Raw genomic sequence first — 26608 nt, 5'->3', positions numbered from 1 at the left:
GCGTCTTCACAGGGAACAGGTGGTAGCCGCTAACAACAAAGGCTACTTTGAAGCGCGGCCCGGGCAATGTCGATCCGACATGGCGGCGTCTCGCACAAAGACCGGCTGGATTTAGGCCCCGCGGAAGGCCGATCCAGTCGGCTCCAAGTGCCAGGACTTCCTGCTTCCTTTGTCAGTCTTTGGCAAAAAGGGGCCCGCCTCCCAGAGTGTGGCCTTTAAAGAGCCTGTGAGCGGCGGGTCAAAAATAAATTTTATGTTAAGAAAAGGAAAAAAAAAGAAAAAGATAAAGAAATTTTAATGCACTGCAGTCGTGTTTCTCTGCTCGCCTCTGTGAAGATCTTTTGACAAAATGAAAGAAAAAAAAAAAAACGACTTTGCAGGCGCACCCCAGACGGCTTTCTTCAGACTGAAAGCCCCATGGAAACGCACTGAAAGCGGTGTTCTGACTTATTCCTGCTCCCTTGCTACCCCGTTCTCTGTATCTCAGTGCTTCTACACAAAGGGTGGCCACAACTTACTTCTTATTATTTTTTTCATCAACAGAAATCTCGAAGGGCGTCAATTTGTAAGACAATAAATGAAACATCAAGCGTTGCATTACATTATTAGTTCAATCATATCCTCCTGATTTTATTCTCCCCCCCTCCCCCCCCCACCACCGTTCAATGCAGATCATTACAATACACAAACACACAATCTGCACCAACTACACCTGGTTTAACGTAAGTAAAAACCTCTCGTGAATCAAAAAAAGAAAATGAACCACAGCGACCACACATCGCAGTATCAAATGACACAGTGAGACAAAGCATAGTTTAAGGTTCCGGTGAACTTCTGCAAAGTAGTAAATAAATGTTTCGAATCATGTTTTCAAGTGCAAGGTTATAACACAAGATCGGTAATCATACTCATTTCATAAGGCCACCTTGGAAGTGGTAATTTGAGGATCTTACTACAAGCATGGAAAAATAGTGTACTTTTTTTTTGTTTAGCCAACCAATGAGTGTCTTCTTCCCCTCCCCACTGCATATAAAATGTAATGTCTTTTAAAAAAAACAAACAAAAAAAAAATGGTGGATTCAGATGATCTTTTAAGAAGTTCCTGTGTCCACTGAATGCTCCGTTTCATTGGGCGACGGTGAGGTCTGTGCTTCTACCTCCCTCCTGGTTGGAGTGTCGACGTCGCCGCCCTGGTGGTCAGTGTCGGGCGCGGCAGGACGCTCCTCGGCCGCGGCGAGCTCCCGGCGGATTCCGTCCCGGACCGCCGGCTGAGACAAAAGCGCCCTTATCCCCTCGAGCCTCCTCGAGAGGCCCCGCGTTTGCGTTCGCAACGCTTTCCTAAAGTCCCGCTTCGCCCCTACGGGAACAAACAAAAAAAAAAGAAAAAAGAAACAACGTCCTTCCGGTTTAGAACTCAAAACGCCATTCCTCCAACTCCCCCCCCCCCCCTCTTCGTTACACGCTAGAAACCGGACCTGCGGGACTCTCAGATATCAGCTGGCTTCATCCGCACCACCCTCTCACACACACACACACACTCACTCTCACACACACACACACACACACACACACGTAGCACGGGCAGAAGCCGGGGTGTAAACATGTTTCCCGCCGTGTTCCGGGCTCACGGTCCTTCCCCGGCGGCGGCGAGCACGGTTAGCGCCGCGGCGCGCTCGCCGAACGCGGTTTGTCCTGTAGTGATTTTTTTTTTGTGTTAGCTTCAGCGGAGATCCGGATTGTCTTTACGCTGCGCGGCGCTGGAGGTAGATCGCCCCGCCCGCCCGCCGAGCGTTGCCGCCGGAAACCCCCTCCGTCTCCGTCTGGGGCCCTTCGGCTGAGAAAACGGAGGAAATGGGGGGTCCTTCCACCGCCTGCTGTCTGAAGTCCATTAAAGTTCGTATCGCTCCCGGGGACCCATGGGAGAAAAAAAAACTAACTGAAACAAGGATATTGGCGATTTCAAACTGCAACTCAAACGGAAATGTTCGGGGCGTTAGGAGACCAGCGGGGGAAAAGCGGTACGTAGGTGGGGTCGGGACGGAGTGCTCAACGCACACCGAAGACGCGCAGGGAATCGCCCCTCGATGGCCCCCGATCCGTTTCTTCCCCCCAAACGACGACTCCTCTTCCCCTTTCGAAAAACGCTCAGCGGCTCCGGTCTGGTGCTCGGTGTCCGTGGCTCTGCTCTGGGGCGGGGCCGCCGCCGCCCTGCTCTGGGGCCCCCCTGGCGGCTCACTTGCTGGTGGCGTTGAGGTTGGGGCCCGGCTCGGTCGGGCCCTGGTCCCCGGGCCCCCCGGCGCTCCGCTGCGTCTCCTCCATGTACTGCTGCACGGCCCGGAGGACCGCGTCCTCCACCAGCCTCTTACTCAGGCTCTGCAGCTCCTCGTCGTCAGGCTCCGCCCCCTTCTTTTCACCTACGCAAGGACACCACCACAACACACAAGGGTCACCCGCCATCGCAAGGCCGCCGTCAGCCACAATGTTTAGGAAATTAGGCTTGCAACTGCAAGGTTGCCAGTTTGATCCCCCAGATGGGGCACTGTCATTGTACCCCTGAGCAAGGTACTTAACTTGTGCTGCAGTACAAATGAACTACATGTAAAGAATGTAAACGGTGTAAAACACCCTAGATAAAAGCATCTGCTAAATTCATCAAATGTAATGGAAAGTAAATGTCACTTGGCCTCCCAAGCGACTGCCCAATGTCAGGACACACCTACGGTAAATATACGCTCAACACTCACTAGAGCTGTTTGATCCCTATGCACTTGATTTCTGTCCAACACACATGGGACAAATCTCTGAGCAGGGTGTCATTAGCTGCTAAATTCAAGCAGACTGCAAATGAAGCGTCATGCAGTGCAAAGAGACCATTGTCTTTGACTGACAAAATATTCTAAAAAGTCTTAATCAGCTCCCCATCAACCCGAAGCTAAAAGCAAAGCTCAGTCGCTCTTTGTAATGTGAAGGACAACAGGGAAATGAATACATCAGAAAAAAAAGCAAACGACATGATGGTGACAAGATGCTTAGCCTGAAGACCTTGAGCACTGAGCCTTGGGCTTTAGCTTCAGCTGTTGGAATCAGGCCCGGCGGCCTGTTTTGTTGTAGGCCTGATGTCCGTGCGGTTAGCTACACAATGCTACCACTGTGCTAAGAGCTTGAGCCTTGGGCTTTAACTTCAGCTGTTGGAATCAGAGCTGGTGGTTGTTGGCCTGATGTTTGTGCGGTCAGCTACGCAATGCTACCACTGTGCTAAGAGCATGAGAAGAAACACCGCAGTTCAAACCCACAACGGGAGACACGTACTTGTCCGAGCGGCGTGAGGAGCGCCCTGAATAAGATCTGCAAGACAAACAATATCCATTTCACAACCACAGAACGCATCAACACAAATGGACAGAAAACGAAATAAAATCAGTGACTTTTTTTTTTTTTCATCCAATCATATGATAAAATCAGATGTCGCGAATAAGAAACAGAGGCTGGTCAGAATTAACGTGTTCCTTATTCGCTGCTGATTTAGGTTACAGTGGTGACATCAAACGCTGCGATTAGCGAACATGCTGTGATCGGTTTGCTTATGCAGGCAGCCAGAGGTGATTTGAGGTTGACTGGCCTTTTACAGAGACACTGAATGGTTTAATTTAACGGCTAACCCCCATCCCTAGCCTCCTGATAACCAGGCAGGATGCCCGCTACTCCAAAGGCATGTCATTAACATTTCCACAAGCGGCCAATAATTAGTTCTGTTGGAAGAGCCGAAATAACAGCCTTTTGATTTATGGCATCCCGGGAACACAAAAGTCATCAGCGTGGCTTCGGGGGAAACAGAGAGAGGAAGACCAGGCGTGTTTGAAACGAGCAGCGAGAAAACGAGGACGCTAGCGTTTAAAAAGCGCTAACGTTATCTAACGTCATCGCGTGCGAACGGAATACACTTTGCTCCTCGGACTTAACGGGACGCTGCAGTTACAGTGCGTGTTGACGCGCTGGATGCTAATCGGGTGAGAAGCCGAGGCCGATGAGGAAAGCATTCGTCGCGTCTGGGCGGCGGGGTGGACAGGGTGTGGACCGCGCAGCCTCGTCGCATTTAATGCGCGCATCGCCGTCCTGTAGAGCGAGAATCTTCGGACGCGCCGGAGCCCGATTCGTTGCGCTGTAATAAACATATCATTCAGACGCGGAACGAAGGCTGGGTTATGTTCCACTTGCTTGTGTCAAAAAGCTAGCTGTCCGCTTACATAACCATGTGAGCTGTAAACGCTGCTCTCTGCCTGCGATCTATCTGAGGGCTGAGAGATAGCCCTGATGCCGGGGGGGTGGTTTAGGATGCGGAGGATAACTTGTAACTATTTAAACCCAAGGAGGCCGACATAAGTCACGTGATCTCCGACAGGGCAGGGACCAGATGAGACCCCTTAGGACAGGGGTCCAGCTGCAGAGACCGGCTCGCGTTTCACGTGGATCGGATTCAGGCGAATCTCTTATTAATTTAGCCGCTTTCCTCGGCGCACCGGTGCTTCCCGAGAGGAAATGACCCGGCCGTTAGCAAAATCCTGTGGGGCCCCTCCCTAATTTCAGGGTTAGCCGAGGTAAGGAAGGCGCGGGACATTTTCGGTGCCCTTTCACGTTCCGGACGGCTCCCAAACAGTGAAAATCATTCCTGCAATTATTATCTCGACCGATCTCAACCCGACGCAGTTACATGGGGGATAAAATACGAAGCTGCATAATTAATCAGCGGAAAGGCCTTGGGAAGTGGCTCTGAAAAACACACATTCGATGCGTTCACGGGTAGACTGCGGCTGTGGGTTTTTAAACATTTACATAACATCGCATTGACTTTCTGTGCCATTCTCCCATGCCCGTGACGGAAATCCCTTTACAGCGAATCCATAGGCCCGAGGTTTGACTGCGTTCTGATTTTGAAAGTGATGATTTTTTACGCATTCTGCAGTAAACACGCAGTGAGGTGCCGGAGATGAATTCAACTGGATTTTGCCCACGTGCCAAAGACGACCTCGGCCAATGCTGACGATTACACTTCTTCACTTACGTTTAGCACACCGTGTACTGTATATACTACTTTTGATTTATGAAAAGCGTTTCAGAAATAAAATGTATTATTATTATTATTATTATTATTATTAATAGTAGCAGTAGTAGTAGAGGTAGTAGCAGCAGTAGTAGCACTAGTAGTACCAGGAATAGTAGTAGTAACAGTAATAGTAGCAGTAGTAGTAGGGCGAGGAGTTGTATCAATATGAATGGGTTTTTCCCTCCGAATGAAAACTAAGTGGAATGGAAATAAGAGCAAAAAGTCTTATTAAACAAGGAGCAAAAATAATGTGTGTATCTGACTGCACCAGCCAGCGTGGTACGTGTGTGTCAGCACAGCCAGCGAGGTGTGCTAAAGGTCACGTCTCCAGGGCAACAGCTACGCGGCCCAAGGGGCCTCCCCGACAACGGGCGCACTTCGCCGGACACCGACCCCCGCCGCCCTCGGCTACGCGGCGCCCCGCCGCGGCCCAGCATGCACCGCGCGGCGGTCCATGGGGAGCACGGGCACCGGCGCTGTGTCCGCCCATCGTTTACAGAACTGGTCATCTGCGGCGCACGTGTGAGCGTAGAGCCAGAGCAGGGAGGGAGGAAGAAAGAAAGAGGGGATGAAATGATCATTAAAAATGCATGCAGGATCAATGATGTGAACGAAAGAGGTAGAGATGAGACCCCACTCCTTACAGTGTGTGGGAGCACGTGTTCAACATTCAGCTGTAACCCACCCCCCCCCAACTCCCGCCGCAGCACAGCCAGATTTACCCCCCACCCCACCACTGAGTCTTTGGAAATCTCAGTGCCATTATTTGGCACTGTGGGAGGCATCTGATCCCAGTGGAACAACAGACAGGCCCCTGAATTTGAAAACAGTGCTGCTGTTTCACACAGCAAGGCCAATGTCCCCCCTGTGGACTGAATTCTCACACACACGCACACACACACACACACACACACACACACAAATCAAACCCTCTCAATCAAACTCTCTCTCCCTTTTTCTCTATTTTTTTCTGTCTCATTCTCTCTCTCTCTCTCTCTCTTTCCCTCTTTCTCTCTCTCGCTCCCTCTCCCTCCCTCACACCAGGAAGAACTGGGGCACACATGATGGGCTCTCTGACTGCAGCCTAGCCCCACAGGCAAGAAAGCACAGCTCTGGATCTCTCCCTCCCCCTTCTCTTTCTCTTTCTCTTTCTCTCTCTCCCTCTCCCTCTCCCCCCTTTCTCTCTCTCTCTCTTTCTCTCTCTCACAGACAGATTTGCAGTGGGAACATTTCCGCTCGGTTCCTTTTTGCCCCAAGACTCCTCTCCTCCTCTCAGGACCCACTTCAGCGTGCTCCCGCTGCACACAGAGAGACTGTGCTGCAATGCCCATTGTGAGGAGGGCACTTACCTCACAGGGGCTCTCCAAGCAGACAGACACACTTTACCACACAGCTCACAAAAAGTCCCCCCGCTTCTGCACGCGGGGGTAAACCAAGCGCGCTCTCACTGACGCTTCCTGGCATTTTTACGGCTAATTTTGCAATTTTGCAGTCAACCTGCGCAGTAAAAGACAAAGCGCTATTCGATTAGCACGCCGCCTCTCTCTATCTCTCTTACTGTGCAAACGCACACACACCCCGGACGCACACACACACACACACACACACACACACACACACACACGCACAAAGCTGCCCTCGTTCTCCGGGTTCCGGCAGGGAGCCGGCCCGGGTCGCCGGAGTCTCGGCGGGTCCCCAGAACTCTCGGCGGCGGCCGGGCTGGTCCCCCCTCGGCTCGGCGCGCGGCGCGCGGCTCACTTACTGATCTTCTCCTCCGCTCGGGAAAAGGGAAAGCAGCACAGCTGGCCCATGACGGCGCGCGGGGAACAGCCCGCTCTCCTCCGCGTGCCTCCCCTCTCTCTCTCTCTCCCCCTCTCTCCCTCTCCTTCTCTCTCTCTCTCTCCCCCTCTCTCCCCTTCCCTTCCCTTCCCCCGGTGGAGACGGGCGGCGTGCCGTGGTATCCAGGAGCGGCGGCGGCGGCGCTGGCGGTAACGGCGGCTCCGCGCTGCCTGAGAGGGAGCGAGTGGCTGGCCGCTGCACTCGGTCTGCTGTGACAGAGGGGAGGGGAGGGGAGGGGAGGGGGGAGAGCGTGTGCCTGCGCGCGCGCGCGCGTGTGTGTGTGTGTGTGGCTCCGCCTCCCTCCCCTCCCGCTGCCTCGTGCGATCGCTCCCGTACGGACGGTGGCTGGTTGGCGCGCGCCCGAGCTCTCCCGCGCGCTGATCCTCAGACAAGCCTCTCATCCTCGCCCCGCTGCTCTGACCCGCACCTGGAGACGCACACTCCCCTCCCCCTCCCCCCCCACGCCCAGGACCTGAACTCATAACAAAGACTCCTCCCTGAGGTAAAAAAAAAAAAAATTTACTTGAAATAGGAAAGCTGCTGTTTCGGTCTTCCATAAAAAATCTGATTACAAACAGCAGCTGGACTGTGACTTCATTGGATTGCCCCATAAAAAGAGCTCTTCTAGAGAGCATACATTACATTCATTTAGCAGACGCTCTTCTCCAGAGCGACTTACACAACATTTTACTCAAAATCATATATATATATATATAATTACACACATGCATACATATACATACATGTACAGTACATATATATTTTGATTATGTATGTTAAGTAGAACCAAGGTAAAACTGTTGACGTAGATGACAATTACAACAGAAAAATATTATCTCAAAACAACCTAGCTGTAGAATTATGTCAAACCAATTAAAATATCTCGGCATAAGGTACCGTCTCTATGAAATGAATGAACGATCTGAATGAAAAACTGAAAGTAACACCATGGTGGCAAATATAAAGCACATAAGACTGAAGATGGTCAACTAAGTGGCCCCTTTACCTATGGTCATCATCTCTACAAGAAATGCTAACCTTTCCGGTTATGACTGCCCCGTGTAATGTTGATAATTCTACAGTACAGTTCAAGGAAAGACAATATTTGTTCGACCCTGACTGCGGCTACACACCGCCGGATATCTGATTATCCTCGTGTTTCTTTTTCTCCCTTGTGGACGCGCCGGATCTCGGAACATGACACGTTAGCGACGACATGACATCACTCGGGAGCCACGCGGCTGAACGCGTCATCGATTAGACGGGGGGAAAAATGAGCCGTCTGGGCCGAAAGCGAACGGGCAGAGGCAGGAACGCGTTTCCCGCTGGAGCGGCGCGTACGGACGACGCTCGTCGCCGTGGCGAGGGCTCCCTCGTTCCTCAGGGAACGAGCGCGAAATTCTGCACCTGGGCGAGCGCCTGTCGCCGCTTCACCCCGCGGAAATCGGACCGGGTCCCACGTGCAAACCGCTACGCGCTTTGCCGGGTACACGTAAAGCGACGTTCAGCCAATCATCGGGCTCGCTTTGGCCCTGGGACGCACCAGAGAGCGCCTGGCAGCTGGTGAACCAGGGGGAGCTTCCTTCACGTGAATTCTGCCACATTTGCAACATTCCCAGAGGGGTCCGTATATTTGCGCCTCTTTAACAGAACCAATACCGCCGAGATAACCTTTGCAAATAGCATCTGCTGTATCAAATCAACAACGGTATCAATCCTTCCAATTATATTTCCGAGCATGTTGCTGTTTTCATCTACTATCTGAAGACGTGTACAACAGATGACATCCCTAGAATATATGGGAATAAGTTCACGTCAGGAGGAATACATAATCATCTTCCAAAGATGTTCTGATTTGTTTTTTCCATAAGGAGAAAAGAACCCGAATGGAAACAACGCTGAGAGATCGGTGACAGATACGGATCTGGAAATGAAGAACGGATGTCGCGAGGCTATTAGGGGGGAAGAAAACAAAACCAAATGCCTGGAAAAGCGTGCACGCTGAAGACAGGATTCGGAGTCTGCGGATATAATAACTGAAACTCACGGCCAAATCAATACGGCGGCGTGTTTAATATCCGCAAACCAGGCAACATCGCACAGGAAGCGCGAGAGACGAACGCGGAGCGAGGAGGACCGCTTCTATTCCGCAGATGACATTTTTCATTTTTTTTTACTTGATAGCCGCGTCCGCTCAGAACACCTGCGTCAGCCCTTCAGCTGAGAGATCGATGGAAATCGACCGAATGATTGGCACCGGCACGGCGATGGTGGCGGAGCTTCATAACACCCGCGGTTATTCATCCGAATGAAACAGAATTCAAAACGATGAGGTCTGTCGTCTTCGACCTCCTTCTCCAAATGCTCATCTTCTAGCTCAGATGGCTTAGCGCTCTTCCTGTCTGGAGGTTGCGAAGGGTAAGGGCCGACCAGGCGAAGCTGGGCCACCGATTTAAACGATGCACTTCTGACTAGGCTACACGGTGTCCTACCCGCGGACCGTTTAATAAGACGCTCAGTAGCTTATAGATAAACGATAAAATCAACACTTTCGTCATATTTTCAGGGAGCGAGACATAATAAAACGGTGTAAACAAAATATTTACACACTAAAGGAGCCAGATTTCTCTTCTAAAAAATCATTAACAGAAACAGGAATTGCATAAAGAAAAAAATGCAAGGCCGCAATGAAGTGGTCCATCACCCAAACCTTCACTGCCCACGCTCAAGATGTAGTTTTGCGTAATATAGGCTCTCTTATAGTACAGATTATTTAACGATGCACCACACTATATGCATAGCTAAGTATATAAAAGTAACAGCTGATATTTTAAACAAGATCAGGTCAAAACCTAGTATATGGCTGGACCACTCCGGCCGACCAATGGTGTAACTTCATAACTCGGCCAACCAATGGTGTAACTTCATCACTCAGTCACTCAGTCAGTCACAGACATTCGCGTTTGTAGGGCTGGCCCCGCTGTTGCGGTCCAGCCAAAAACACATCAGCAACAGACATCAAATAACTAAGTATATCAACTTTTGATGAGTATATGTATTCATATTGCACATAGCCTGAAATCCTGTGTACAAAGACAGCTGTTGTAATGCACTCTGTATACGCGACTGAATATTTTAGCATCCAAAGCTTTTTTGTCAAGGGTGAAAGCAAGTCGGGGGAGTGAGCAGCGTTTATCAAGGACTCGAGACACGGAGGCCTATCTTGGATCTGACGCATGGGTTTATTCACTTGCTAAAGGTCAGCTTAGCCGGGCTGTGAAGCTATAACTCTTATCCAAAGCTCGATATGCGCACAGATAAACAGCTGAATACAGCCGATAACCTTTTCCGTTTCACAGAGACGTCAGATTTCGCTAACAGCAGCTCACTTGCTTTTCAATTTCACACCGGAAAAGAAATTTTCGGAAGCAAAGCTGTCACACGATGCGTTTCAAATCGTGGAAATCTCTCCGCACAGAATGGAATTGTCAAATTTCATTTATTTATTTACTGATAACACAAATTGAATTCTTCGGGAATTTCTGTAAGCACTTCATATAGCCTATTTCTACATGCTGTTGATCAAACAACCAAAAAAAAAAAAAAAAAAAATCGAAATTTATAAACAGCACGCTATTGCATGGGGAGCCGCAGGGCCTGGTGGTTTCTGGTTGTTGTATTTCTGACCTGAAATACAACAACCACTTAGACCAAAAAAACTGGTTGAGGTGAATTGACTGTGTTATCAACTGCTTTAATTAATCAATTAAGCGAAACAGAAACCAGCAGACCTTGTGGCTGCCCAGGACCTTACGGGCCATACAGGCATACAGCGTTCACTTCTGTGTCGTCCCAGGTGAAGTTTTACAAAGTGTAGAATAGTGGGATGAGTGCCACCAACTGGCCATCCTCGAAAATAACATCTGTCACTTCTTTGATGTCCAGTCTATTTAATGCATCCAATGAGCTGCATTCCTCCCGTTTTATTTCTGTGAACTGATGTTAGCGTGGCTCTGAACCAGCAAATTCTTTCCTGGAAGCTAAGGCTGAAATTAAAGCCATACGGTTTATCCGCACTGCACTGCAGCTTAACGTTAGCTTAACATTTCCAAAAACTGTTATGCAATTGTTAGAAATAAACCACTGATTTAAGTAAATAGAATCAACAAACAAATCCAGATGCTAATTTTTTTCAATGAAAAAATTAATTATTTTAGTATTTCTCATTTTAAACTATGTATGTGTGTATGTATCAGTGTAGAGAATCTCAATTTCTAGAGACCAGCCAGATTTATTACTGAAATGCATCTATTTTGAATTATGGATTGAATTATTTCTGCAGGATGAATTATTCAATGGTATATTGTCAATGTTCCACCAAATCCACCCACCATCACAGAGTGAGAGTGAGCAAACATGAAAATACTTGCTCATTCCAGAAGCAGCCTCATCTAATTGAAAACATACAGAGAATAGAAAACTATGGGACATGTGTGCTCTTCTGACAGGCTCTGTCTGAATGTGAACTCCTCTCCGCAATGGATTCATCTCTCTGAACTAGGGAGAAAATACACGCGCCGCGCAACAAGATGCTCCTTCCTGCGTCTCCCACAGAGAAACGGAGATATAATCAGAGAGGATTACACCGCTCACGTGGTGCAGCTGCGGGATTACAGCGAGCGTTAGACTTGCGTCGACCGGCATTACGATTCTGAAAAGACAATATCCGCAAACATCAAAACAGAAGCATGGAAACAAGGGCGTTCCTACACTCACGCGGATCAACAAGAATAATTATAGCGAGCCGGAAAAAGTACGTCACTCAGCCGCGTCACTCAGAACTGCAGGGAACCATCAGGAAAATATCCGAATTACTGATTGAGAGATTTTAAGCAATTTAAAACTTAACTTCTAGAGAAACAAAAACCTTAAATTTCCACACAAAATTCTCCAATTAAATACATGCTGCATTGTATAGCAGGGAATATTAGAATGTTATGCATGTTCAAATGACACTCAGTATAAATATTTTTTAAAAAGGACAGCACAGTGCTTTATTTATGAACGCAGTCAGTCTAGAAAGGTCAGTATCGGTTCCTCCATATTTTAAAAAAGGCCTTATGTATCAATTTGCATAATTATGCAGAAGACATGTCACTTGAGGTTCTTTAAAACCGGCTATTAAGCTATTTAAACAAGTCTCATGAATATTAGCTTATGCAAAAAAAGATGTCAGAAACATTCTTTGGTTTATATTTGTGATACTTCCATAAGTGGTTGGCTCGATCAGCAGGTTTTACTGACTAAATTGTAAAATGCCAGGACTTAAGACCATCTGAAAAATGGTTTCTGTGATGGCTTTGTAAAGAATCTTGACAATGACAGTAAAGTGGTCCTTCATTCTACAAGTTGGAGAGATGGAAAACTGAACATTGAACACCGTAATGAGAAATAATCATCATTTTCAAAATGGCTGAGAATCTAACTCAAACGGGATCCCGCTTCAAACTGAAAATGCACCACTTAGCTCCTGTGGTTTCAAATGTGCTAATATCTTCCTAACAGTGTTTAACTTACAATACAAAGTAATGGGATATATGAAGTGGGCCATTTAATTGACATCCAGCCATTTTCACAAGCCACTGGTGTTCCCAGTTCAAATGGTAGTATTATTTATATCGCATCCAATGAGCCAAGGTTTTAATTCAAAAATACGTGTTTTTAACTAGGCCAGATTTACACACCATTTTCAGACCGTACCTTTCTAGCAACAATTACAGCAGTCAAGCTAACGCCCTTGCGTCCGATCCGATGTCAAGACCTACAATTCCCACTCAGTGAAAAGAACACACACAATTATCTTTCCTGCTATTGGAACAAGGCTTGATAGGTCACAAGATTGCAGATGCTTTCATCATACGATTTCTGTGGCTTCACATCAGATCCCCCAAAAATAGATGACCATTAAAAGAAACTACCGTTAAACTAATTTCATGCAAGCTAAAAGCAAGTATGCAAATTTTAATTTAAACATGGACTGCCCCCCTGCTGTGCACAGTGACGACCTACCTCCCTAATTGTGTGGGTGTTAGCTCCCTCATTTCTGTCTATTAGCATCGGTCTGCTTCACTTTTGCATTTCCAACTAACTCCGGGATTTATAAAATGCAGGCCAAAAATAGCTGCATAATTTGTGGTCAAAACAATTCCTCAAATGACAAACAACAAAGATGTCCAAATGGGTTCGGTATAATCGCACTGTTTTGCGGATTTGAGGATTTTCTAGCGTTTTCGCCACCCCCCCCCCCCCCTAGAGTTGACGCATGGCCAAAACTGAGGCTTGGATCTGACAGCTGCTGTTCAGCTCTGGCTCTCTCTGAGTCTGCAGGCTTTCCATGCCTGCCAGAATTCAGCATAATTCATTTAGCCATAAATCTGACTATACGTCTCTCCCAACTTCTGTGGGTTAATTGGATTGCGGTTCTCCAGGAACAGGGCTGAATGGCTAAGGCCGTGGAGAAGACAGCGATTGTGCTCTTCCTGCACATCTGAAAAAGTTCAAAAGACCGAGCACAAAGACCATTGAATTTTTTTTAAAGATCTTGTTAAAAAGGAAACTGAAAATTCATTCTGCAGTAATTTTACATAGTAAAGGATCTGGCCGCCAGTTCAATCTAACACTATACCAGCAAAGCAAGGCTTTTCAGTATTATATATATGAATAAAAGGTTCAGAAATGATCTTTGATACATTTTCATACCTGACCAATCAAAACAAAGACTCAAATTTTTCCTGCTGATATTTCTATTAAGGGATTCAAATAATGTGCTAGACTGTTCTCCACATAGACCGGATAAGCACCAACAAATACCAACATTGGCTCCAAGCTCTAAGTCCCCATGGTGCAGTTACAGCTTATTAATGACCAAGTGGGAGAACAAACCAAGGTCATAAACAATGAGAGAGCGATAGATGGATACAGAGAGAGAGATAGAGAGAGGGAGAGAGAGTAAATGTGAGTGAGTGTGTGGGAGAGAGAATGATAATGCATCACTTGTGCTTTCAAAGTTTATTTTATTACAACAGCAATACTCAACACTGACTGTTCAATTAACAAAGATAATTTCTCAGAGAAAAGCAAATATAAAAAATGGCTCAAGTGCAGAATGACTAATAATGCATGGCCTAAAAGTTAAACCGTCGAAGCGAGTGTGGCCTGCCCTCGTGCAATAATCGTGCGTGACGGCCAAAGCTCACACTCGCGTGAGCATACACGCGTGCGCACGAACACGCAGCCTTCTAAAACGAGCGATAAGGGCAGAACTTGGATCTCGCATTTTCCTTCTTTAGTGCAGGAAAAGGGGTTTAAAGTAACCTGGTGGCTTCTGCTCCCCTGATGGGCTTCGCACTTTACTAAAAAAAGAAAAAAAACGGAGGTGGCCATCATGGTGTCAGACCAATGTTCCACAGCGGGCGGAGCCCCTGCTGCTCCCCGTGCCGGCTCTAACCGGTTCTAACACCCGCCCGGCTACAAAAAGCCCCTCGGACCAATTATCCCGGTCTGCTCGGAACCCTGGCCCGCCCGTCGCCTGCGGCCTGCTGTGCGATTCGCCACCTGCCGCAGAGGGAGGGGCATACATGGCGCCCGCAGGGAAGCTCGACTTGCCCGCTTTGACGCTACCGGGCTCTAACGGGTTCGCGCGATTACTCAGCACAGCTTCCGCTTTACACAGTCCGGCTTTCACCCACACCTGCGTGTAACCACGCGACGTCTGTTACCGACCCCGTCATTTCAAACTTTCATGTATTGCGACATTGTCTTTTATGTGTCATTTGCAATGGAGCGTTTGAGACAAAAGACAAGTTGTTTATAAAGCAAAACGGACAACCTTGCAATTAACTGAACTGTAATGCACAAGACACTAACAAGCGATTCAGTCATAACTGGTCGCTACATTTATAGCCGATCATCGAAATATCATCTGCAGTCTCTGTGGGCCATGAAATGAAGGAATGTGAATCCAAGAATATTTATAGCTCTTGCCTGGGCGGTGCAGTCTATTTCTGTGATTCGTAAACGGTGCGCACTTCGTGGCAATATTGAATCCTATCGACTTGCGGTCCTCGTTCTAGCACCTTCTGAGTCAGAGCTATCGTTATCTCATCCTGGAGCGGCTCCAGTGACACGCTTAGCGCCACACAAATTAAATCAGGTTTTTTCTGCCACGAGCGCTTCTCTAAAGACTGAAGCTAAATCTTTTTTAAAATTGGAGCCAGATAAGCTATGTCTGCCAAGACTGACCACGGCTCTTCAATTTCCACTAACACACTTACTTTCCCCATTACCAGATCCACGAAGCACAATATGGGTTCAATGAGGTAGTCAGCATGATGTTAAAGAAAAAATATCTTCATAATACATTTTATATCAAAATACTTCCAGTATATTCCATTCTAAGAGAAACAAACAGCATGATGGCTGGATCAAGTCATGGTTCACACACAAATTACACTACCATACACATCTGCGGGGGTTGAACTATGCGTCATACATCTACACCGATGATGTTGCTGCTGCCCACCTGAGCAGTGTACATTCTCAGGTTCACAATGTAAAACTAAGGCCTATGTGGATAAATTCCACAATCAGCAAGGTGTATGCTAACAGTGATATGAGTAACTGCTTTAATGACTCAGCAGTGTTACTCTGGGCGAGGCAATGCTGCTGGGGGATATGGGACTGTGAGGTGTTTCTGCGTTCGGCTGGGGACGGTGGTAGCGCGCTCGGGTATCTGCTTCTAAATCCAATCAAAATTCAGGAAATTTCACCGTTGCCTTCAACAAAAGCGGAAGCTGACCCGGTAATGACTGGTGGGCAAAAAAAAAAGAAAATAAAATGAGTTTGCTACGCTCCATCAGCCTCACTGTCGAACGCTTCCGTTGCCATTGGGGCAAAAACCTGAAAATGGGTTTCTCTTGAAATACGCGCAGCAGAGGCCCAAATGAAAAATAATTGAAGTGAATTGCAGTGAATGGCGTTATTTTACGAGGCAGAAATAGAAGCCCGACAGGTTTTGAACCTGCTGTGGGTTCCTTCTCCTCTAATGCACCTTATGGAGCCTGCCACGGAGAGACCCGTCGGCATGCAGAGAGAGAGCCCATAAAATCCCACTGCCCATCCATCTAAAGCCTCAGAAGGTTTGATTGAGGGAGGATTAAATCGTTTCCTGTCGTCTGGAAGCTGGCCTTTCGGTCTCCGCAGGCTGCGTCAATAGTGCGGGGGGTGGGGGGGGGGGGGGGGGGGAGAAAAAACGGGTTGTTTACGTGGGCCGAGACAGACGGATAGCGACAGGCAGTGCGCATGAATTATCGCGCTGCGTTTCCCACGCGAGCGCAACCTCGGGTCCGCTCCCGTCTCGGTCAGATAACGGGCCAGACAGCGCCGCCGCCGCCCTCGCCGCCCTTTCGCGCTCCAGCTGTAATGCGCGACTCGTTTGTTTTTCGGATTAGACAATGAAAACAGCCCATTCAGCCGAGCTCAGAGCGGCTCCTGCCCGCTCGGCCCGGCGGCTCGTCGACAACTTTGCGGGAGGGTGGGAAAAAAAAGCGGATTTTATCTATTTATCTCAATGTATCGTTTTTCAGGGCATTTAACGCTACCTGTTAACAAGTTTATATTTATATTTAGATTTTTATTTACATTTCTGCTAGAATACACTGCTGAAAACCACGCACACATGCACACGTGCAGGATGAAGGCCCAAGGGAGGTTAAATTTACCAAATTCTCCAAAATTCTCATCATGATGAACCACATAATAGAAAAAAAACAAAGGCAGCAATACCACATACTCAGATGATCTGCCCGTTCCTGCTGTGACCACAAGAGGTCTCCCAACTGCAGCTGATAGTTGAACCACCCCAAACGGAACACTGTCTGTAGTCATTTGAATGAATGAAGAAAATTTTTACTTTCACAAGATGTGACAAAAATTGTATTCAACATGAATTAATATTTAAATGAAACCGTTCAGTAGCATTGTAAATTGAGATATAATATTAAATAAAGATTATTTCTCATTTTGTGTTACAAATGAGTAATGTCACCTAATTCAATTTACCAATGCCCTCTTTGAAGAATAATTAAGTCATTAAATGGCATCGACTGTGCCAGATGGTAATGTGTTCCCTTGAATTACCTGTACACCACAGGACTTGAAAACAACTCAGATTATTGGCCTTATAAATTTTAATTTTTAACTAATTTAATAACTGCGTGACAGAGCAGACAAATATGAATAACAAAAAGGGGTACTGCTTTCTAACAAGAAAGGTTTCTGTTTTAGATGCATGACGCACAGAAAGTGAATCATGGTAGCTCCTAAAAAACTGCTCTGATACTCTGTGCTGATCCTAATGCAGGAGTAAATGCAATAAGAAGGGTCTGTACTGTGTCATATGACATACAATACTGCCCCTAGTGGAACTGAAGAACAACTACATGTGTAATTGGTTTTGAACCAAATTATATTATAGACACGGGAATTGTAATGTTCAGTGGCATGTTTTAGTTTAATTCGATCTAGAAACCAATGTTTTTAATTAGGAGCTTGAGCTTTATCGCTATAACAAATCGATACCACTGTTGCACTATTAATTCAAACACTGTAAAAGTTTTTTTTTTCACTGATATTTAGTTATTTACTTCAATCTCCAATTCTTACCCTCCAATTTCAATCACACATTCTTACATTGATCTTTTCAGACCTTTCATATTTATTTATGTCAATGCACCTGCACTTTTCAAACATTTTTCAATGAGGAAAATATACTATTACTTTCAAATGAATGAAAATTACTGGGTCAAATTTTTTATTTATCAATTTATGCATTCTTTTTTTTTGTACTTCCATTTTGTATATATCAGGGATGGGGTCCATACCATTTCAATTTAGACAATTCAAGAAATAAAATTAAAATTGATGTTAAGCAAGGAAAATAGCCAGGAAGTTATTTGACAATTTCTTAATTCACTCTCACCTGACTTCCTGTATTCTTTAGCTTAGTTAATGTAAGACAATAAAAAAATGTCCCACTTTGGTAAAAAAAAAACAAAAACAAAACAGAACAAGCTATTTTGTGGCATTTGTTAAACTAGTGCCTCCAAACACTTTTTTAAATTTCACTTTCTTCAGACGTCCCTGAGTAAAGTATGACCCAGAGCAGTACGGCAGCAAAATATTATCAGGAAGCATCTAAACCGGGGGTGTCCGATCCAGCACAGCGATAACACACCTGGTTCTCCTTATTAAGGTCTTGACTGAAGACTATGATTAGTTAATATGTAATATGTTTGTAGTGCTGGGCTAAAACAAAAACCTGCACCTACATCGGCCCTTTTTGGATAAGATTAGCCACCCCTGATCTGTACTCATCAAAAATACTGTCCCCCGGCTACATACAAGGCACATCCTTGAACCCCGATCAACAATTATTTCAGCAAAATAGATCATATTTCTTGTTTTAAAAGAACTTAGGTTCCATCAAACACTTAGCTGAACAAGCAAGTGAAGGCTCATTCAGACGCATGCACAGGTATTACCAACAAAAACAATTACACATGGGGCAGCTCTAATTACTCTAGGGGGTAATGCATTAACCAAAGGACTACAATGCCCACTGCCCCTGGGCTCCATTTTACTCTTTCTACCTATATGGAATCCTTCTATATAAAAATGCACTGACAAGGGTGGCAGAGGAATGGACATGACATAGAACCAGGGACTGTGAAAAATGATATTGGTTCAGCTCCAATTCCTGCATTAAATCACCCACTTTAAAATGATATTTTTCAAAAATGATTTTGAGATTTCTTACACTTAATCCATGGCCTGTGGTTATACGGATGTGCATAAGCTACTTTGGAGAAAATGGAGAAAATTGATGAACCATGAACAATTTTTTACTCGGTCATACCAAACTAAGGTGACGGGTGGCTTGTGTTAACTTACCAAGTGCTAAGGAGGTCTCACAATGGTAGTATCCATCTGGAGTCTTTTTCTTCAACATCGAGCAGAGGTCCAGTCTCGAAACGGTCTCCTCTCCGAAGCTGTGCTGAAGGAAGCTCCCGTAGGCTTCAGGGTCGATCTTCTTTATGCCCTACGTCAGGAACACAGTGAGGCTTATTTTAACTTTGCGTGCTGAAGCTGGTTTCCACTAACGCTAGTGCTACCGTACGGGAAAAGAGAAACGGCGTCTACGATGTCGGTTGGGACCGATAAGGGCAGGAAGCCTGTCGTTCGCCCTGACGAGGAGAAGATAAGGGGAGGGAGGGGGGGTCGAGACCCCCCATCTCCCCCACAGCCGGTCAGGGCCTCACCTTCTGTTCTTCATACCTAGAGAACGCTGCTGTACAGCTAGCTACGTAGCGCACCAAACCGCATGCAATGAACACTGTTAGAAATGTATTCACTTTATGTCTACTGATGGATCAGATTCAACATTTATTTATTAAGTTATATTTAGATATTAATGTTTCTCACTTCCTGAGCTCAGCGAAATTTCCTGCACTGGTATTCCATGACAGATGGTGTCACTGGGCAGGCAAGATCCGTAATAATGCCTGCAGGCAATATTGTGCATCTCTCAAATATGCAACACAGGAAGCAAGAGGAAAATGTAGGACATACCAAAGACTAGCAAGATTCATATGCTCAAACAATATTCCATTTATTTAATTTTCTAAATATTATTACTCTATAAAACAGCAACTAAAAACATCTGCCGCTAATACTGTTTTTTTAATAACATCTCTACTGGACTATGTTCCTAATTGAACACAAGACCGCTAAGATGGCTTTAAGCAGTTTAGAACTCCACTGCTACTAATTTCATTCAATTCATTTGCACAAATTGTGAGGAATGTAACATTGTTAGTTTATAAATAACATGCCTTAAATCCACTTGCAATCTCATTCCACTGAATAGTATCACACTCGGGATGAAATCCAATGCGTTCAAATGCAGGCAACAAATAAAAGTGCCCAATTCCTAGACTCCGCAATCCCCAAGTCCCAGCACTCAATAATACCAAATGACCAAAAATTATACCAGCTTTTGAAAAAACAATTCTAAGATTATCTGTAATTTGACATGGGAAATGCAAAGACATTCCTCAGTTGTCACATCACCTTTTTGGGGAACTCACAAGCAAGCAAGCATCAGAGCTTACCGACCTTTAACCTACAGTAATAATTACATTTCCTGCCAATAACGCTTTGACAAATATTTGCTGAATTAAGTCATGCAGAAGCTGTGCTGGCAAGGACACAATGATTGTAGTCTTAATGATTCATGCACAACAGATTAAAAAGCCGGTTGCTCGTTTGACTCCACCGCGCCCAGGTGAGCTGCTGATTGGCAGTAATTTAAATTGCGCAGGGCTCAGCAGAAGCACGCTGCGTTAAAACAGCAAAGCTACTCACCTGACGGAGAATGACTCAGCTTCTCTATGCGATATCCCCACACAAACTCTGCAGGACGCTACCTAGACCCACGCTCGTGGTCCCTCCCCTCCGGAAAACAAGGAAAGTTTGCGGGACGGGAGTGTGGGTGGGGGGGGTGTGAAGGACAGGAGGATAGTACGGCGACTGCTCCGCACCTCCCTGACCGGGGGGTGGCCTCACCTGGCTGCGGAGCTTCGGGGCTCTGGAGAGCTTCATGAAGGTAAGGTGCGGCTTGAAGTCTTTGGCGTCCCCGGACGAGACTCCCCTCTCCTCGAACACCTTCCTCGCCGCTTCTGGAGCGGAGAGAGGGAGAGAGAGAACGGAGTGGGGGGGGGGGCGTGGTGAGAGGTGCGAGCCGTGTAGCGTGGAAGGACGGCTGGGGAGGGGGGGGGGCATGTAAGGGAAGGAGACGATCGATAGGAGAGGTGGGGGGTATACAGCGAGCGTCAGGGGACAATCTGATGACCTTAGCGGGACGTGTCCTCTCCTCACACCGTAAAGAACTATCGGCATCCCTCTTTACTTCCTGTCAGCTGCCTCAAAACAGAGCAAAATACGGCTCCGTGCAGAAAGCACCCTTGAGATTTGGCATCAGCCTAAATCTGATTCAGATGACCTGACTCTGCTGTCCGAAATGCCAGCGATTCATCAGAAACCTATTTTTGTAGGGCGCTGAATTTACGAAAGTGCCAACTCAATGCATGACTGAAATGAGTTCTGGGAGCTTTGATGAGGAAGGGTATGTGGCGTCCATTTACCCAGCGTTAAAACGGACAGCCCCCCCACCCGGCCGACAGGGGCGCAGGGGGGCGTGGACGAACCTGCGATCTCCGTCAGCGTGGCGACGTGCGCGCCCTCGGCCAGCCGGACGAAGGCCACCTCGTTCCGGAAGTGTCCGATGCCGTGGAAGGGCAGGACCAGCTCCCGCCCCCGCAGCAGGTCCCGGACCGTCGGCTCCATTTGGGCCACCGCTCGCCTCGCCCTGTCATGGCAAAGAGTAGTTCCCATACCGTTAGTGCCGCCCCTCTGCCAAACACAGCTCCCTCAGAGAATTACCCACCGACCGCACGCAGCACACAGACTTCATACGCCAAGTACAATTTCCTTCAATTACATTAAAATCTATGCAAACTTACATTTGCGGTTCAAAAACAGAGTGTGAAACCTCAGAAAGCCTTTGCATAACATTCTGTGCAAGCCTGATAGCATTCATTAAACAGCTCCCTCGGTTCAAGGACTACTGGAATGATCATTTCAATTAGAAAACTACAAAAAGACGTGATTCCAAACTGTTTATTTTGAGTTTTTCACAAATGCGCGGATTGACCTGACGACCCTACTTCTGAGAAGTCAACGAGCCTCACGTAACTCACAAATGAAATAATCAGGAAACTGGATATGGCGCGCATCTAAAAGGACATGCGATAAGGCCACCGATTGGCCGACACACGAGGGTCTGCCGTGGCCGGGGAGCCACTCACGCGTCGACTTCCTCTTCGTTGCCCAAGTAGGTCACCAGCAGGGTGATGTGGAGGCTGCCCACGGGGATCAGGGCCCGGGAGTATCTCTTGTCCTTCTGTACCACCAGGTCCTGGACTGCCTGGACGCCACCTCTGATCTAAAAGAGACGCTGAACTAATGGATCGTTGCTAATGATATTTACCTCACACTTTACTTCCTTGCACCGTTACTAATAGAATCACGTTGCAGAGCAACCTTGTTCCTCCAACAGCCAAACAGCAATGTAATGCCAAATGTAATCATACTGTAGTACTAATGTGTTCCATCAACTCGATTTATTTGATTTGGCTCAACTCAAAAGTGGCTAACGAAATCTCCACAGAAGCCTGATCACAAAATTTCCTTTGGAGATAGAAAGGATAATGTTTCATACACAAATATCTACGCAAAATATCATTTTTCTGTGTAGGCTTGGTGATGGGATGTACATGATCATATTTGTAAGCCTTACAGGAACTCTTAGGAGAGAAAGTTATTAAAAGAAACAAGCTCCACAGGAGGGTGCCATATGCAGGGGCACGATGAAGGCTCTGAAGTGTGATGTGACATAACTTTGATTAAACTGGAGGTTTTTACAGAAGCATTCATTTCCTATCACACATCACAGAGCCACTTATCATCCTTCCCTGAAGGGTGTGAAAAAAATCTGAGAGATCTGTAAAATAAATGCATTATGTCTCATAAGTCCCAGTTAGTAGCTCTGGATAAGAGCATCTGTCAAATAAATCACATTTAAAAATGAACAGATGTAAATGTAGAATTTTAAAAACACTCAATATAACAAGGAACAGCTACACAAGAGATAAATAATGGCAATGTGGCAATGAGTCTGTCATGGTTAGATGACAAAATGGGTTACAAGCCCGCACCTTTGGGTTCGTGATGGGGATGGAAACAAAGTAGTTTGGGCGCGGCTGCTTTTTCTTCTTCTTTTTATCGCCGTCCTCTTCGCTCTCTCCTCGTCCGCTGTCTCCTCTTTTGCGCTTCTTCTTCACGGTCTTCTCCGAGGTCGTGACTAGGGGAAGCAAAAATATAAGTGAACAGGAAGTATGGTTTAAGGAGATACCGCATCACCGGAGGAATCTACGGACGGAGCCAACCTTCCTGTCAAATGGCTAAGGCGACCACGGTCAATGCAGGTTCAACCATGCTTTAAGGTCACACCCAAAGGTCTAGAAACATGTCATTTTGTGTGACAGCCGGGGAATGGAGCTGTCTTATCTGTCTGTCCTTGGAGAGACAGAAACAGACAACAAAACAAGTGCATTATTCAGAACTGCTGGCAGCTGGAGGAAATTTGAATTCAACAGCTGTGGTACAAGGAGGTTCCTAGCATCACTTGGCAAAACAAACATAATCGCTTGTTACAGAGCTAGACAGGGTGCTTTCAGGCGGGCCGAGGAGAAGTCCATTTCGCTCGTCAACTGTCTACTCTCTGGACTGCTTAAAGTGCGATGCCATCTTCCACCTATCATCATCTCAGCACTCCAAGGGATTCAGAGCATTTGCAAGCAAAGGTAAGTTTGGCAATAGAAGCTTGTACACTGCAGGCATCAAAAAAGAGGCCTAGAGGCCTTCATTTCTTCTAGCTTTACTTTGAGAATGCAGCTCTGTTTTGGTCAGTTTTTTCTCAGATTTTGTCAGGTTCTTTTGAGTTTCGAGGGGTGCACTTACAGCCTAGGTCCTTCCATGTTTCGGCGTTAGCGAACGGAAGCTCTTGCAAAAGGCTATCGGCACATTCCGACGCCTGCAGTTTCTGCTTCCGGCCTCTGACTCTGGCCTTCTTGGGTTTCCTCCTCTCCCTTTTCTTTGAATCTGAAGGATCTGATAAAAATCAAACAGGGGAGCAAGACGCAGGTCACCCCTGGGCAATACAGAAATGCAGACCTTCCAGTATAGAACAGAACTCTGGATATCAATAAAGGCATGTTCTTTAAAAAAAATTAATCTGGACATCAGGATGTCAAGTGACTGTAACGATACCCATTCTCACAATGATAACCAGCTCACAATCAGCACATTTATCAAGCTGAAACGAGGAAATGGATGGCAGTCGTGTTTTCAAAGACAATTACACATTTTCATCAAATATGAAAAATGAAAACTGTTTTTGTGTGTATCAGGTGGGGGGGGGGGGGGTAAAACACACCCATTTACACCATAGTGCAAATATCTGATTACATGTGGAGGTCAGATCAGTGACGCAAGTCAGTTTCTCCATTGCAAACACAAATGGCAATCTTTCAAAGTAATGTTTAGTTTTATTAGAAACTAATACCGATTTCACATTTTCATATAATCAACATCATCTGCACGATTACCATCTCAAACTGCCATCATCCCTATCCATGTTTTTACAGTAGCGTGCAAACGCAATGAATTTTAAAGCTTGCATGACAGATAAGACTGGTAAACCTAGGCTGTCCGTGAAAGCAGTAGCCTACATTCAGCAGTACATCACACAGTAATCCCTTTTGGTACATTGTGTAATGCAATGGTGGCATCAACATCAAACACTAAATTCAAGGGGTCCACTACTTCCACAAGTTGTTCCGAATTTGTAAGCATGTCCCACCAAACATGCAGAGTCCTGACTGTGTTGGATGCTAAACCAGACGACGAGCTGGTGCATTTTGTGACAACCAATCCTGAGACTTTAGAAGACAACTTCAACCACCCTGAAAATGCCCATCTTTCTAGTGCTAGTGTCAGTATATGACATCAATCTTTTCCATTCCAGCACAACAAATTATCTGAATACATAAAGCTCTCCTTGGAATTGGACATACATCTAGCTTCTACGCTTTCATGGGAAAGACAATGTGATTTCAAATCTAGGTCAACCAGTTGTTGTAAGAGTGGTTCTGAGCGGATTTAAACGCGAGCTCAAAGTAAATGGTATTGCTAGCTTCGGACAAACAGTTCCATAAATCCTAATGGATAAAACACAAACGCAAATGAATTATGGGTAATACAGAGAGTAAAAGATGTATGGTAGCAAGTGCCCTCCCTGTATAGGGATGGCAGATATTCCATCTGCCAAGTTAGAGGTTGGTTGGGCATACCACATACCTGTACAATGTTAAATGATTGGCACTTTCAGGGTCTTATATAGTGTTTAGTTTTCAACCACAGAATATGCAAATCATGAAAATAATTGCGTACACGCTGAGATATTGATATGTGTTTCGTTTATGTGACACACCATTTATAAAGGACACATCAATATGAAGAGACACAGAGCCTAGTTAACTAATGTGGTAAAAACATAATAATTTAGTAATCCACACTGGTTTACAGATTTTTTTGGAATTATGTTTTTACAGATGTGTAGAGTGTATGCTTTGGATATGCTATGTGAGAAACTTGCCTTTCTTATGTTGCAAGATTTGCATATCTGATACACAGTAACATTACCATATAAATAGCGCCGCCTTCTGAATACACGCAGCCAAAGCAAATCATCTATTTACTGCATAAATCGCACCAGGTTTGCAGACCCTCGCTGAAGAAACAGTTATTTCAGTTTCGTATAGTTGACGTGGTTATTTGGTTATCCAGCTACTGTATGCCCAAATTAGCCAGACCGTCCGCTGAATGAAAGCAGCTCTTAAAAACGTAGCTCACCAGGATCGACGCGTGCTTTGGCACATGGGCTAGATTGCAAACAGCCCTCTTCAGTGGTTATATCCACCAGTGCATTGGGTGCATGTGTAGGTGTAGGCAAGAGGTCACTGTCATGCTCCATGCTGGCCTTGAGTTCAACAGCGTGGATATCCGTCTCAGAGCAGTCAACAGTTTGCATGCCTGTGAAATGTACCTGTCCGTGAGGTATTTTAGATAATCCGTAGGATTGACAAACGACCTTTTCTGTCAGATTTACCTGTCCTCCAGGTAACGTGTGAAAGACTCTTGGAAGGTTCTGCCGAGCTAATTTTACCGTAATCTTGCGAGTTTGTATAAGCATAATCCTCAAAGGAATCATAACTGGTCTTAATAATTTATCTGTGACCAGTTAACACATACCTTTCGCATAAAGTTCGTTTCGTTTAGCGTGAAAAGCTAGCCAACTAGTCCATATAGTTGTGCTAAAATTAGATTTAAGTAATAAATCCACAACTAGCTAGCCATCGTCATAAATGACTAGCTAACGTTAATAAACTAAGTATACCTGGCTTGCAATCTACAGGCAAGAGTTAGCAACACAAGCTGCGAATTGCACGCAGCTAGCGTCACTAGCTAGCATAAGGTTCTACTACTTCGACTTTTTTAGCTGACGTTTCGCTGTAACTTGAGCAAAACTAGATGGCTAGAATGACGGACATATTCTATAGTTCACTAGCGCTGCCATTTGACTAATGTTCCGTAGTCGGCGGTAGCTATAACGTTACCATTATGTTAGCTGGCTAGTTAGTATTTTTCTTGTACAACGGACAAAGAATGTTCGGTAGTCGAGTTAAACACAGCTATTTATAGTTTGCTTATGCGCTTGTAACTTAAGTTGCAGAACAGAAGTATGCCAGCACGCAAGGGGTGGTGATCAGACGGCTACCTACGTACCAACACTTGTAAATATAGCCAGCTAGCAAATATGTGCGAACGTTAGCTAACTTCCTACGGGTACCGCTCTGGCTGCTAGCTAGT

At 46.0% G+C, this 26608-nt stretch overlaps 1 protein-coding gene across 5 annotated transcripts; it reads right to left on the bottom strand.

The window, feature by feature from the left end:
- Nucleotides 1–277: 277 nt before the first annotated feature.
- On the bottom strand, nt 278–26608 carry LOC135257399 (A-kinase anchor protein 7). 5 transcript variants are annotated; one of them, XM_064340093.1, is made up of 10 exons: nt 25592–26608; nt 23639–23788; nt 22834–22979; nt 21925–22061; nt 21265–21425; nt 20624–20736; nt 18950–19097; nt 16791–16875; nt 3310–3345; nt 2274–2414 (listed from the first exon to the last, which is right to left on the bottom strand). In XM_064340093.1, the coding sequence occupies exons 1-10, from the start codon at nt 25947–25949 to the stop codon at nt 2411–2413; spliced, it is 1338 nt and encodes a 445-aa protein (XP_064196163.1). In that variant the 5' UTR covers nt 25950–26608; the 3' UTR covers nt 2274–2410. The 5 variants fall into 5 exon arrangements, with proteins under 5 accessions (XP_064196164.1, XP_064196159.1, XP_064196161.1 ...); XM_064340094.1 differs by lacking the exons at nt 2274–2414; nt 3310–3345; nt 16791–16875 and adding an exon at nt 278–1357 and having other exon boundaries at nt 25592–25771; nt 25848–26608; XM_064340091.1 differs by lacking the exon at nt 16791–16875 and having other exon boundaries at nt 1792–2414.

The sequence above is a fragment of the Anguilla rostrata genome, chromosome 6 (assembly GCF_018555375.3).
Source record: "Anguilla rostrata isolate EN2019 chromosome 6, ASM1855537v3, whole genome shotgun sequence".
NCBI classification, from domain to species: Eukaryota; Metazoa; Chordata; class Actinopteri; order Anguilliformes; family Anguillidae; genus Anguilla; species Anguilla rostrata.
This window is presented reverse-complemented; position numbering and strand designations above follow the sequence as displayed.